Below are 13,539 nucleotides of genomic sequence, written 5' to 3'. Positions count from 1 at the left end.
TTACTGAGGAGGGGGAAGCAGCAACAATGTCTTCAATGGACCAAGTCAGAAGTCAAGTCAGGTGAAGACCTAATGAAGGGGCTACACTCAAAGTCTGATTTCAAATAAACCTGTTGGATTATAATCTGCGATAACAAGGTGTGGAGCTGGATGAACACAGCAGGCCAGGCAGCAGAGGAGCAGGAAAGCTGACCGTTTGGGTCTGGACCCTTCTTCAGGAAAAGAAACTATACCCTGCTGTCATGTGACTTCAGACTTTGTCCACCAGCACCTCCACCTCAACCTCAAAAGACCACACAATCAGTTGGGAGAGGGAAATCACCTGACATCAGCAGTGCTGCCTCCTTCTCTCATCAACAACTGAAAAAGAATTAGGAGCATTTTACTGCATTGCACAGATCCCTTTATCCAAAAGGGAATAGACTTTGGATTAAGTTTTGACTGCCACAAAATTTTAGTTCAATTAAAACTCGAGCAAAAACAGCATTTCAATTGATCAAAGTTCAACAAATATGAAAATAAATCCTCATTTCATGCATTGCAACTGCAACCTACAAGGTCTTTCACCCCAGTAGATTTGGCTATTCTTTCCAGATTTCAGGCCTGTATGCGTATGGGGGAGCAACTACTGAACAGCATGGAGATACTGGACCAAAAGTCTCATTTTGTTCTTTCTTCTGGGCAGGATTTTGCAGGCTTAATCAATACATTTTTGGCTTTGGGGCAGAAAACACTCTAACCACCATCGAATGAAGGTACAAATGTGACAACCACAAGTGCCCTGTGGATCAATGTTATTCTCTATTTTGAATCATCTGAACATCCTCAAGACATGAAGCACATTACCAAACAAATCTACTAACAAAAACAAGTCATCTAAGTAGACTGGCAAAGGCCTGATGAGCTGAGTGGCCCAGTTTTTATCATACAGCACTGTCCTTTCAAACTTGCTTGCATTATGTTTGTTGGCAAAAAGTCAAAATTCATGCCAAAGATGTTCAAGGGAAAAAACTTTTACTATGCACTTCTTGTCTTGACATCCAAAAGCATTTAGCAGCTATAGAAATACATTTAAAGTGCCAGAACAACGATAACGTAGGAAACTGGCAGTCAATTTGTATACAGCAAGCCATCACAAAAAAATGTGATAATGGCTAGATTATCTATTTTTGCAATGTCACACAGGGGATATAAAATATTAATCCACAACACGGTAAAGGCGGGGGGGGGGGGGCACTTCATTGCTTGTCATAGTGGCATGCACCTTATGCATCTCTGAGAATTTGGGTGAGGTTCAGTTTCATGACTTATTTGAAATATGGAGTAATAGTCCTTCAGAACTGCACTGGTGTCAGTCTTGATTCTGCATTTCAAATCTGGAGTGGGATGTCAACTCAAAACCCTCTACCCAGTTGTGAGTATACTATTCGGCGAACCACAACTGACAACTTCTCCAATGAACATGGCATTTTTCTACAATATGAAAGCACTTCTACAGAGAATGTGGTAACATTTAGCACAGTATAAACATTAAAATCAAAGTTTCTCAGATTTACTTGAGAATGGAGTTCCAAGCATTGGTTTCTCAGAGCAGAGCTCCAAGTTGTTTCTTCAACTTCAATATGCGTCCCAGTTCCACAGCTACTGCATCCGCCAAAAGCAATTATCCATGTTTAGTAATAGATGAACTGCTTTTAACTACAGCTAAGTACCATGCTTCCGGAGATAGGATTTAAGGTGGGTTTCAAATACGTTACTTTAACTATCAAACACTTCTGACAAGGTAAACAGAAGTCACACCCAATTTGCAGAGAGTTAAACCTTGCACGTCTACTTTTGGCCAAACTATCATGTCAGAGTCGCACAGCATAGAAATAGACCCTTTAGTCCAAGCCAAACATCATCCCAAACTAAACTAATCTCACCTGCCTGCTCCTGGCCCATATTCCTCCAAGCCTTTCATATTCACGTACTTATCCAAAATCTTTTAAATATATCCGTACCTGCATCCACCACTTCCTCAGGAAGTTCATTCCAAACACGAGCCACCCTCTGACAAAATTTTCCCTTCATGTCTTTTTTAAAATATCTCTCCCCTCTAGTTCTGCTGAACTGCTAACTTCCAGTTTAAGTATACATTTCTACATCTAACAGTAATTAGCCAAATACTGCTACAGGATATCATACCCAGAAACTTAAAAAAAACTGATTTTGCTCTCTGATGAAGGGTCTAGGCCCGAAACGTCAGCTTTTGTGCTCCTGAGATGCTGCTTGGCCTGCTGTGTTCATCCAGCCTCACATTTTATTATCTTGGATTCTCCAGCATCTGCAGTTCATTATCTCTCATTCTGCAGTGTCCATTTTGGGATCTTGATCTGTGCAAACTGACATTAGCTGTTGTGTTTGTCATCAGAAGTGGCTGCATTTGAAACATGTCTAATTTATTATGCAGTGTTTTGACATCGAGGCCTAGACAGCATTGCATAAAGGCAAGTTTTCCGGTTTGCACCATTTATACTGTTTGGTGTGCAAGGCAGACAGTATGTGGCACCAAAGCCATCACAGCCAACAGGGACTTGATATTTTAGCACAAGCATTCAAACTGAAAACAATAAATCTGAAGGGGCATGATTTTGAAAATCAGTCATCTCCTAGTCAGACAAACACTAACTTTTATCTTAATTCCTTGTGACAACTTATCAAATATAATGCAGTAGGTTTTGACATTTATCCATGTCTCATTGCTGAGTATCAAGCTGGGAAAGGGGGAAAACGGTAAAAGGCATACTGTGCATGGCATTCGGCTTACCAGGAGTGTTTCTCCTAGTTGGCAATTATCACAATATTATGTCAGTATGGTCACCTTTTAATAACGTGTCTTTGAGATATGGACAATGGCAATCACGTTTACTGACCACTTCCAATTGCATCAAGGTGGTATATCTTTGAGCTATGTTTGTAGAACTCATTAACTTACCCTAGTACCTAAAACACTAAGGATCAATTGCACTACATTATTAAGGGGAGACACAACCAGACATTCGCTGGGGAAATCTGACTAAGTTGTGGCAAAGTGGCAATATCATTAGGTGATTAAATCAGAACTCCAGGCTGATGTCTAGGACATGGGCTCAACACCCACCTTGTCAAATGTGAATTCAGTTCTAAAAATATGGGATTAAGTTCACACAATGGTGATCATGTAACCACTGCTGATTGTCATAAAAACCTACCTGATTTACCAATGTCCTTCAGGGCAGGCATTCTACCATCCTTAATTGGTCTGGCCCACACGTGGCTCCAGACCCACAGAAAATTAGATGATTCTTAACTGCCTTGTGGGCATTGGGAATGGGCAATAAATGCCAGCTGAGCCACGGATGTCCCGATCTCTCAACTGAATTAAAAAGTCATATCTGCACATTCAGAGATAATAGGAACTGCAGATGCTGGAGAATCCGAGATAACAAGGTGTAGAGTTGGATGAACACAGCAGGCCAAGCAGGAAAGCTGAGGTTTCGGGCCTAGACCTGAACTGTCAGCTTTCCTGCTTAGTCTACCGTGTTCATCCAGCTCTACACCTTGTTATCTCTGCACATTCTGAAACTGTATTTCCAGAAATTAATTTCAGCAAATGAAAATTTACATTCACATATGCAGCATTCTGAGCTGGAAATACAGCCATTTAAACCTTGGGTTTTCAGCACTATCCAGTCATAGGTTAATGTACACAGTAAGCAAAAGTGGAGCTCAAATGCAGTTGAAAATCATTCAACAAGATAAAATAAGTGCAATTCTTTTCACGAAGAAATTAGTGTCAACCAAAGGCGCTAAAACAACTTCACATTACAGGCAAATATAGTAACAAATGTGACAATCAAAGCTTGTTGGTTGTGTTAAAATTTTGTTGAATTTCACCCTACTTTCCAGAGTTATCAAATACCTCCTAAAGAATTAAATACTCATTTATACAGATCAGAGGACAGCTCTCAAAGCTGAAATGGCTGGAGAATGTCTCACTTCCCAATTTTCTAATCCTAAAATCATGACAACAAGTTTAGTTATGTAGCTCGTCAGGCTGCTAGCTTAGCTTTCACTCTATTATATACTGTGTACTTCAATGGAGATCATTTGGAAAGGATTTACTGGAATAAGCAGCTTGCCTTACAACATTAAATTGAGACAGACTGGGCCTATTCCAAGTCGAATTCAGAAGAGCGAGGGGTGAATTGATTCAAGTGTTTAAGATCCCAAATAGTCTTGGAAAGAGGGGCATGAAAATAAGGTTTCCTCTTGCGGGTGAGTCCACAAATGGGGAACTATGTTTAAAATGAGGGAATTTTTTTTTTAAAAAAGAGACAGACTTGAAGAGAAACGTTTTCTCAGAAGGTTGTGCAACTTTGGAACTCTGTCTCTGAAGTCCTGTCATTATACATATTCACGGTGAAGAGTGATACCTTTGCCTTACAAGAATGCAAGGTTTTTGATATCAGATCAGAATATGAAATTCAAAACACAAACAAGTCAGCCATCATGGTATTGAATGGTAGAGAATCCTCAAAGGAATACGTGGTACACTTCTATTCCTGTCTCATACGTTCCTGTGTAGAGTTGAAGAAACTTGATTTCAGACCCAACTCTAAATTTCTTCTATTGGTCAGCCATTCTCAAACTTATCAACTCACTAATACCAGCGATATTTTCTATCTTTTGAATCAAAATGAAACGACAAAAGCAAACATGAGATGCAGACATGCCAAGGAAAAAAGCCACTTACAATATGACATCAGCTGAAGTAGACAAGAGATAGCGTCAGAACACCTGGCTCAAGAACTGCCCACAAGGTATGATACTCAGAGCAATTCCACAGCATCCATTCACACATGGGTCAAAAGCACAAATTTCAAAGAAATCTCAAAACCTTCACAAGGATCTCCTCCCTCCGGACCAACCTCAGGGAATGTCTCTCCCACTGCAACTCTCTTGTCCTCTCCACCTATCTTCTTTTCTCTCCATCTTCGGTCCACCTCCCCCCCTCTCCCTATTTATTCCAGAACCCTCACCCCATCCCCCTCTCTGATGAAGGGTCTAGGCCCAAAACGTCAGCTTTTGTGCTCCCGAGATGCTGCTGGGCCTGCTGTGTTCATCCAGCCTCACATTTTATTATCAAGGATCTGCTTCACTGACTTAAGTGCAGAGAAAGCAGATGTACAGCTGCAACCAAAATCAGTATTCATCATAAAAAACTGCATTACAACTTTTAAACCAGGAACAGCCATCAAGAGAAAACAAGTGACAATATGTCAGGGTCATTATTCAGATCAACAGTAAACCAACCTGTTGTCCTCAAAGCTAAACTAGGGTTTAAGCCATTTGCAAATTGTCAGCAAACACTGATATTTCACTTCAACCGCTGCCATCCATGGAAAGAATGTCAATGATTGACAGTGAAATGTCCCTATGTTTAGAAGTGCTGAAATTCGATCCATTCAAGGAATCTTAGTAGAATCAGAAAAGTAATTTCTCTCTAATTTATAAGGAAGGATCTCACTGAATAAAACGTGCCTAAAACAGGTGATCAAAACTAGATTCACTGCATTCTTCTGGAAAGCTAATATCAGGGTGAAACAGAATTTGTGTTATACTTCAGCTGTATTCTTGCTGTCCATAGTCTGTCAAAACACTGATGCAGTTGACTTGGTCCCAAAACATACATTTGAAATGACTCGGACACTTACTAGTTTTCAGTAAATTACCATTGTAATGTGCAAGTACATCAGAAGCCCCATGTACTCATCATTCCCATTTTTCAACAAAATGTCCATCCTCAAAGAGAGGTCACTTCAAACCTAGCAGCTAAGGAATGCTTCCATTCTAAACCATGGTTTCCATTGTCTGTCATCTCAGGAATGCACACTGCAAAGCACGGCAGGGTGGAATGTATCCGCCCATCTGATATCATCAAACCGGCACCATGTAGTGCATACTATGAATCACACTACCCTGTACTATAAGCTTCATTTACCTTTAAAAGGAAATGTTTAACATATTTTTGAATACATTTCTATCTAGTGTTCTGTGACAGGAACTATTTTTATTGTACACCTGCCATCATCTGACATTGCAGGTACTGAAGAGTGTGCTGCAGAACGTTTTACAGAATTTAATTTTGCAGCTCCATGATTTTAAGACTAGACACCTTGAAATATTAAGTGATAAGATAAACCTGATTTTGCACAAGAATTCCAGGTCAGTGTATATATCCTGAGTTGCATAAATATATCAATGAAACATACCTTAACCTTGGTCAAAGTTGTTAGTCTTAACCATGGTCAGTCATGGAATAGTTATTACCCAATAAATAAACTGAACCACAAAATACCTTAAGTGTGATCATAAAATCAATACTTGCAGGAACTTTGGAGCACAGGGATCACAATGACAATTGTCATCAACAAATGCTAAATGCACTCAAATCCAAAAACAGACATTTAAAGATTCCCAGGCGTAGGCTGATCACAGTTATGACAAGCTAAAAACTTTACTGCTGCATTTTGTATAATTGCAATACTTCAGTTAGAGCTGTTGAGCAATCAATTCGTCCCTGCTAAGGTCAAAGACTGTGTTTGCTCAGGTTATTTCAGCATCATGGAGAAATCTAACATTTAGAATCATTTGTTCAAAAGCAAGCCAACATATATTGGACAGCCTTCATCACACAAATCAAAAACTGACAAATAAGAACATGCTTTAGATGCACAGGAGGCTGCACAACATCTACTGCACAACTTCAACTCAGATGAACAAAGTGCAATTTCCTGCCAGGAAGATAGAGGATGCTCAATCATAGCAATTTCGTCAATGAAAGAAACAGCAACATGCAACATGACTGTGGAAATCTATTTGTGAAACAAGTGAATGCAATATCCTTCATCGATGGACTTCAACGCCTTCATAGTACACGAAGAAAACCTCTGAACCAATACAAACTAAGACCACACAAAGGGTGCAAAAGTTCATAAACCTACACTTGTGGTGCAACAAAGCGGTTTGAGTTGTGGTCACAGAGCTGTCACTCAGCCTGAGAACTCAGCTTTCAGGCTCTGTTTACACCTCAAATTCAGTGCAACAGCTTCGAAAGCCTATTTCCACAGCAGCAGTGAAGCTCAGGCAGTAGAAAGGGGTAACTTGGGAAAGAATTCCAGCCCAAGTCATAATGGTAGTCTCCAGCAATGCTGCAAAGTCCCTCATCCTCACGTACAGTGGCAACACATATTCAGGGCAACAGACGGCATCTTGTGATCAGAGACAGCACTCCAGCCCAGTCAAACGCAAAGTGACTGACAAGAATTCAGGGCTAACAAGATGTAGAGCTGGATGAACACAACAGGCCACGCAGCATCAGAGGAGCAGGAAAGCTGACGTTTCAGGCCTAGATCCTTCTTCTTCTGAAGGGTCTAGGCATGAACCACCAGCTTTCCTGCTCGGCCTGCTGTGTTCATCCTGCTCTACACCTTGTTAGCTCAGATTCTCTAGCATCTGCAGTCCCTACTATCTGACAAGAATTCAACTTTGTTTCTGACAGACCCGAGCTGTTACTCCCATTCCTATCATTCAACCAAGGCAAGTATCTCCACAGTTCACACCCTTAGTGACCAAAGGGCAGCTAATCTCTACCTTAGGAGAGACAGCTGGGAGGTGGAAATAAAATGGGAAAGGAGCTGTTAAGTGGTGAGAACAAAAGGAACAGTGTGGACTTCAAACAAGAATTTTGAGGGGAGGCATCAGATTGGTACTGTATGGAAAAGTTAGAGTGTGGATGGGGTGGAAGGAAGATGAGGCAGAGTTAAAAAGGTAATGGTGAGAAGATGAAAGCAAGTTGGGGGATAGGGGAGGTGAAAAATTTCAACTTACAGAAGTCGTGTTGAGGCAATGGAAGTGCTGACGTGAAGTGGAGTAGGGAGCGAGGAAGGAGAAGGGAGGACCATTGACGGTGCAGAGGGGACTGGGGGTGTAAGAGGAAAACATGACGGAGGCTGGGGGCGGGGGGGGGTGGTGGTGGTGGTGGTCAGGACAGAAGAAACAGCGGGCTGGTTATCAGCTAGTATGGTAGTTTTGGGGCGAAACATGGGGGGCCAGAGACAGCGCAGCAACTTACAGGGGAGACATATGTTGGGGGCGAAGGCAAGGGCAGTGGGGTAATTCACAAGGAGGTGGGCATGTTGGAGGTGGGGGTAATGCACCAGAGGCACACATCAGAGACAGGGTAACGTGGCAGGAGTCATACTGGGGTTGAGTAATGCACAGGGTGGGGGCATGTTAGAGTTGGGAGTAAAGCAGCAGACGGTGCATGTTGGGGATAATGCAAAGGGGGAAGAAACGCAGAAGGGGGTAACATGCGTTACTGCATGAGGGGGTGAAAGGAAGCATGCTGGGGCAGGGGGGTTAATGTGCTGGAGGGGTTGTGTGTTGGGAAGGGCAGTTAATGTGTTGGGGGGTGTGTGCTAGGGAGGGGGTCTAATGCACTGGGGGGGGTATGCGTTGGAGAGGACGGTTTAATGTGCTGGGGATGTGTGTTGGGGAGGAGATGTGTGTTGGGGAGGGGGCATGTGTTGGGGGATTAATGTGCGGGGGTTGTGTTTTGGGGAGCAGGATTAACATGCTGGGGGAATCGTTGAGGGGTGATTAATATGCTGCAGGGGTGTGCGTTGGGGAGGGGAAGGTTAACATGCTGCAGGGTTGTGCGTGGGGGAGGTTAACGTGCTGCAGGGGTGGGTGTTGGGGAGGGGGAGGTTCATGTGTTGCGGAGGTGTGTTGGGGGGGGGTTTAATGTGCTGCGGGTGTGTGTGTTGGGGAGGGGAAGGTTAATGTGCTGAGGGGGTGTATGTTGGAGGGGGGGTTTAATGTGCTGAGGCGGTGTGTGTTGGGGGGAGTTAATGTGCTGAGGCGGTGTGTGTTGGGGGGGGGGTTTAATGTGCTGAGGCGGTGTGTGTTGGGGAAGAGTTTTAATGTGCTGGGGGTGCTAATATGTTGCGGAGTGGAGGGCGGGGGGGGTGCTAATATGTTGCGGAGTGGAGGGCGGGGGGGTGCTAATATGTTGCGGAGTGGAGGGCGGGGGGGTGCTAATATGTTGCGGAGTGGAGGGCGGGGGGGGGTGCTAATATGTTGCGGAGTGGAGGGCGGGGGGGTGCTAATATGTTGCGGAGTGGAGGGCGGGGGGGGTGTTAATATGTTGCGGGGTGGAGGGCGGGGGGGGGTGCTAATATGTTGCGGAGTGGAGGGCGGGGGGGGTGCTAATATGTTGCGGAGTGGAGGGCGGGGGGGGTGCTAATATGTTGCGGAGTGGAGGGCGGGGGGGGTGCTAATATGTTGCGGAGTGGAGGGCGGGGGGGGGTGCTAATATGTTGCGGGGTGGAGGGCGGGGGGGGGGTGTTAATATGTTGCGGGGTGGAGGGCGGGGGGGGGGTGTTAATATGTTGCGGGGTGGAGGGCGTTAATATGTTGCGGGGTGGAGGGCGGGGGGGGGGGTGTTAATATGTTGCGGGGTGGAGGGCGGGGGGGGGGGTGTTAATATGTTGCGGGGTGGAGGGCGGGGGGGGGGGGTGTTAATATGTTGCGGGGTGGAGGGCGGGGGGGGGGGTGTTAATATGTTGCGGGGTGGAGGGCGGGGGGGGGGGGTGTTAATATGTTGCGGGGTGGAGGTGCTAATGCGTCCACTGTCGGGTTCCCGGGACAGCAACTCCAGGTGATGGGGCGCTGCTAAAGACCAGCGGGCTTGGTCGCCGGGCCCGCTATCGGTGCGGGTCGAGGCAGCGGCCGCAGGGCCTGTGCTCTCACCTGATGCAGGGCGGTCAGTCCGTCCACATTGGCGTAGTTAATGTCCGAGCCGCGGTCCAGAAGCTTCTTCACTTCGTCTGTGTCCCCGCTCGAGCAGGCGGCCAGGAACACGGCGCCATCGTCGAACTTGACCTTGGTTTTCTTCTTTTTGAGGACGGGTGGCTCGAGCTCAGTCTCTGAGCCAAGCCAGCGCTTCAGCTGCTCGTTCCGCTTCTGCTTGGCGTCCGCCATCTTCTTAGCTACTTGTGGGCCTTGGCCTTCTCCTCCTCCCGCTCGCTATCCCATCGCCCTGGGAGCCATGGCGCCGCTCATCTGCATGATCCCGCGAGAACCATAAACCACGCCCCCTCAGGAGATTTCCGCGCCCGGCCGCCCACTCACTCCTGACCCCGCCCCGTTCCCTTCAGGCTCCGCCCATCGCTGTCCTTGACACTGCACTCTTCGTTTCAGGCCCCGCCCTCCCCATCCTGGCCGGGCCCACCGCACTTCAGATCCCGCCCACTCCGTTTCTCGACCGCGCCTTCGCTCCAACCCCGCCCACTCCGTTTCCGAGCCGCATCTGTGCTCTGGACACCGCTCACGTCACCGTCGACCCCGCCCCTGCAACCGTCGACCCCGCCCACTCCATCCGCAGAACCCCGCCTATCCATACCGGACCCCGCCCATTGACCTATAGGCTGATATCTCTTGCTTGATGGATCCTCCTGCTGGCTTGGAAACTTTCTCCAAAGCTGGTCATGAATGTGTGTGTATGTATCTCCCAATGTATTTCGGAATGTTGATTTTAAAAATTGCTTTTGATAAAAGGGAGTGCATTAAAGGTTTCCCAGTCTGATTCACGGGATCTGAGGAAGGGTCACCGGATCCAAAACGTTAACTCTGTTTTCTCCTTCACAGATACTGCCAGGTCTGTTGAGCTTCTCCAGCAACTTTGTTTTTGTTCCTGATTTACAGCATCCGCAGTTCTTTCAGTTTTTTTGATTTTTGGGATCGTAGGACCGATGAATGACGAGATACGAGATGGGTGAGGACTGTCTTCACAGGAGTTAGAAGAATGAGAATGTTCTAACAGTTCTAGGTAATGTAAATACAGAAAGGATCATCCCAATGGCAGGTCTGAGGGGTAGTTGGGGAAAATTCAGAAGCAGGGATCACTAATGATACAAGATAGGCCACTTAGGACTGAGATAAAGAAAGATGCCTTCACCCAGACACTGTTGAACCGATGGAATTCTCTGTCACAGAAAGTGTTTGAGACCAAATCCTTGAAGGTTTTCAAGAAGAAGTCAGATGTCGGTCTAAGGGATGAGCAGACCAAAGAATATGGGGTGAAAGCAGGAAGAGGGTACTGAGTTGCACGATCAGCCACAATCAAATGGAATGGTGAAGCAAGTTCAAAGGGCTGAATGGGCTACTCTTGCTCTTAATTTCTGTGAAGTATTTCTATCTTGCATTCATCAGGACACTTGACAAGATAACAAAGTGTGTAGCTGGATGAACACAGCAGGCCAAGCAGCATCTCAGGAGCACAAAAGCTGACGTTTCAGGCCTAGACCCTTCAGAGAGTGCTGATTGGTTGACAAGTGGACTCCAATGGTTGGAGGCTTTGCATGGAGAATGTGCCAGTTAAATATGACTGACAGACTCAACTTGCTAAGCAATCAACATGCTATTCTAGTCCAATTTAAAACAAGCCCTTCCTCTTTACGTTTGTATTTATTGAAAATTGTCCTGATAAGTACAAAACCAAACATTTTGACAAAATGTGAGTTTTTCAACAATACTTAATGTCTGCAGTACCAAATAGAATGTCTTGCCCTTTTTAGCAGCTAGCTGCTTATTATTTACAGGGAGTTGAAGTGTCAATCTTTTATAAGGTATTTCATAAGACACCACACAATAGGCTACTTTGTAAGAAACAAGCCATGGTGTTATATTTAGTTTGTTAGTATGGATAGAGGGGCTCTTGTGGCACAAGGTAATGTCCATTTTCTTTTTATCCACTCATGGGACATGTGTGTTGCTGGCTGGCCATCGTTTATTCCTCATCACTAGCTGACCTTGAGAAAGTGTGGGTGAGTTGCTTTCTTGAACCACAGCCGTCCATGCGCTGTAGAGGTAGACACACATTGTTTTGAGAGAGGGAATTCCAGGAATTGACCCAGCAATAGTGAAGGAATTTTAATATATTTCCAAGTCAGGATGGCGAGTGGCTTGGAGGGGAGCTTGTTGGTGGTGGTTTTCCCACGTATCTTCTGACATCCTTCTTGATTGATGTTGTCCTGGGATTTGGAAGGCCACTGTCATGTTTCTTTGGTGAATTTTTGCAGCACATCTTGCACATAATACATACTGCTGCTACTGAACTTCACTGGTGGTCGGAATGGATTCAAGTCTCTCAGTTCAAATCCCACTTACACCAGAGGTGGCATGAATAGAGATTAACTAACTAATAGTAGATTAAGTGTTGGGATAAGGGGGACATTTCACATTTTCAGGATTGCAACCTGTAATGAGTGGAGTGCCACGGGGTTCAGTGCTGAGGCTAAAATTATTGACAATCAGTATTAATGACTTTAGTAAGGAAACTGTCAGCAAGTTTGAAAATGACACAAAAATAGTTGGGAAGGCAAATGGTGAGAATGACTCAATAGTTTGCAGAGAAATATAGGTAAAGCAAGAAACTTGGTTCTGCACTTTGGCAGGAAGAAGACAGGAGATTTATATTATTGAAATAGAGAAAAGACTTCAAAAAGATACATTTCAAGCTATCCTCATGAAAAAATCTCAAAAAGCTAACACCCAAGTAGAATGATGGCGTTCATTTCAAAAGGAATGGCATATTAGAGTAGGGAGGCTTTGCTGAAACTATGCAAGGCACTAGTCAGACCACTGCTGAAATGTGGTAAACAGTTTTGCACCCTTGACCTAAGGAAAGATATACCAGCATTGGAGGAACTCCAGAGAACACTCAGTTTATCCTGTGTATGGAGACAGTGTCTTGTGAAAAGCAATAAATTGGGCTTGTGCTCATTGAAGTTTCAAAGAATGAGAGGCGACCTTGTTGAAAGATTCTAATGGGACTTGACAGGTACATTTGAAAAAATATTTTCCCTCATGAGGAGGATCTTGGTCGAGAGGATATAATCTAAGGGCAGTGTTCACTAACACCCCGGAGCATGCACAACATCAGTGAAATTTCTCACTTGAACAGAAATTAAGAATATTAAAGGCCTAAGCCTGAACATATTAAAAAAAAATTCGTACATAGTGAAAAAAACTATTAGAAAAGAATTTATTTCTGTTTAAATTTTTAAAATTCGGTTATATATGGCCTACATGCAGTTTTAAACATAGTGGAGGTGAGATGTAGCCAGAATTTATCATCATATGGTTGCTGCCAAAAAGACATTTTGTAATCTTGATATAAAGAGTCACCCATTTAAGAGAGAGATGATGAGGAATTTATTCTCTCAGAAGATGGTGAATCTACTATATTTATTACCAGGCAGGACTGTAGATGTTGCATCATTAAATATATGCAAAGTTCAGACACATAGATTTCTCCTCTGTCAGTTTTACTGTTGGAATCAAGGCATGGCTGAACGGAAATCTCTCGCCCTTCAGGAAGAGATTGTACAAATATGGCACAACCCTGGAATTTAGCACATACAAAAAAAAACCCAAAGAACTGCAGATGCT

The 13,539-nt window shown here is 44.5% G+C and overlaps 1 protein-coding gene across 8 annotated transcripts in view; it reads right to left on the bottom strand.

Moving 5' to 3' along the window:
• The window catches only part of ppp1r12a (protein phosphatase 1, regulatory subunit 12A), a 193,120-nt gene extending 182,949 nt beyond the window's left edge, over window positions 1-10,171 (bottom strand). For 7 of the 8 annotated variants that reach the window (XM_059652591.1, XM_059652593.1, XM_059652592.1 and 4 more), the window contains exon 1: window positions 9,838-10,171. In XM_059652591.1, coding sequence (XP_059508574.1) covers window positions 9,838-10,068 — 231 coding nt within the window. In that variant the 5' untranslated portion in view covers window positions 10,069-10,171. The remainder of the gene's footprint in view (window positions 1-9,837) is intronic. The other variant, XM_048548685.2, reaches the window with a different exon arrangement.
• Window positions 10,172-13,539: the final 3,368 nt, after the last annotated feature.

The sequence above is a fragment of the Stegostoma tigrinum genome, chromosome 18 (assembly GCF_030684315.1).
Source record: "Stegostoma tigrinum isolate sSteTig4 chromosome 18, sSteTig4.hap1, whole genome shotgun sequence".
Taxonomy (NCBI): domain Eukaryota; kingdom Metazoa; phylum Chordata; class Chondrichthyes; order Orectolobiformes; family Stegostomatidae; genus Stegostoma; species Stegostoma tigrinum.
The sequence above is the reverse complement of the archived record's forward strand: the minus strand, read 5'-3'. Positions and strand labels throughout refer to the sequence as shown.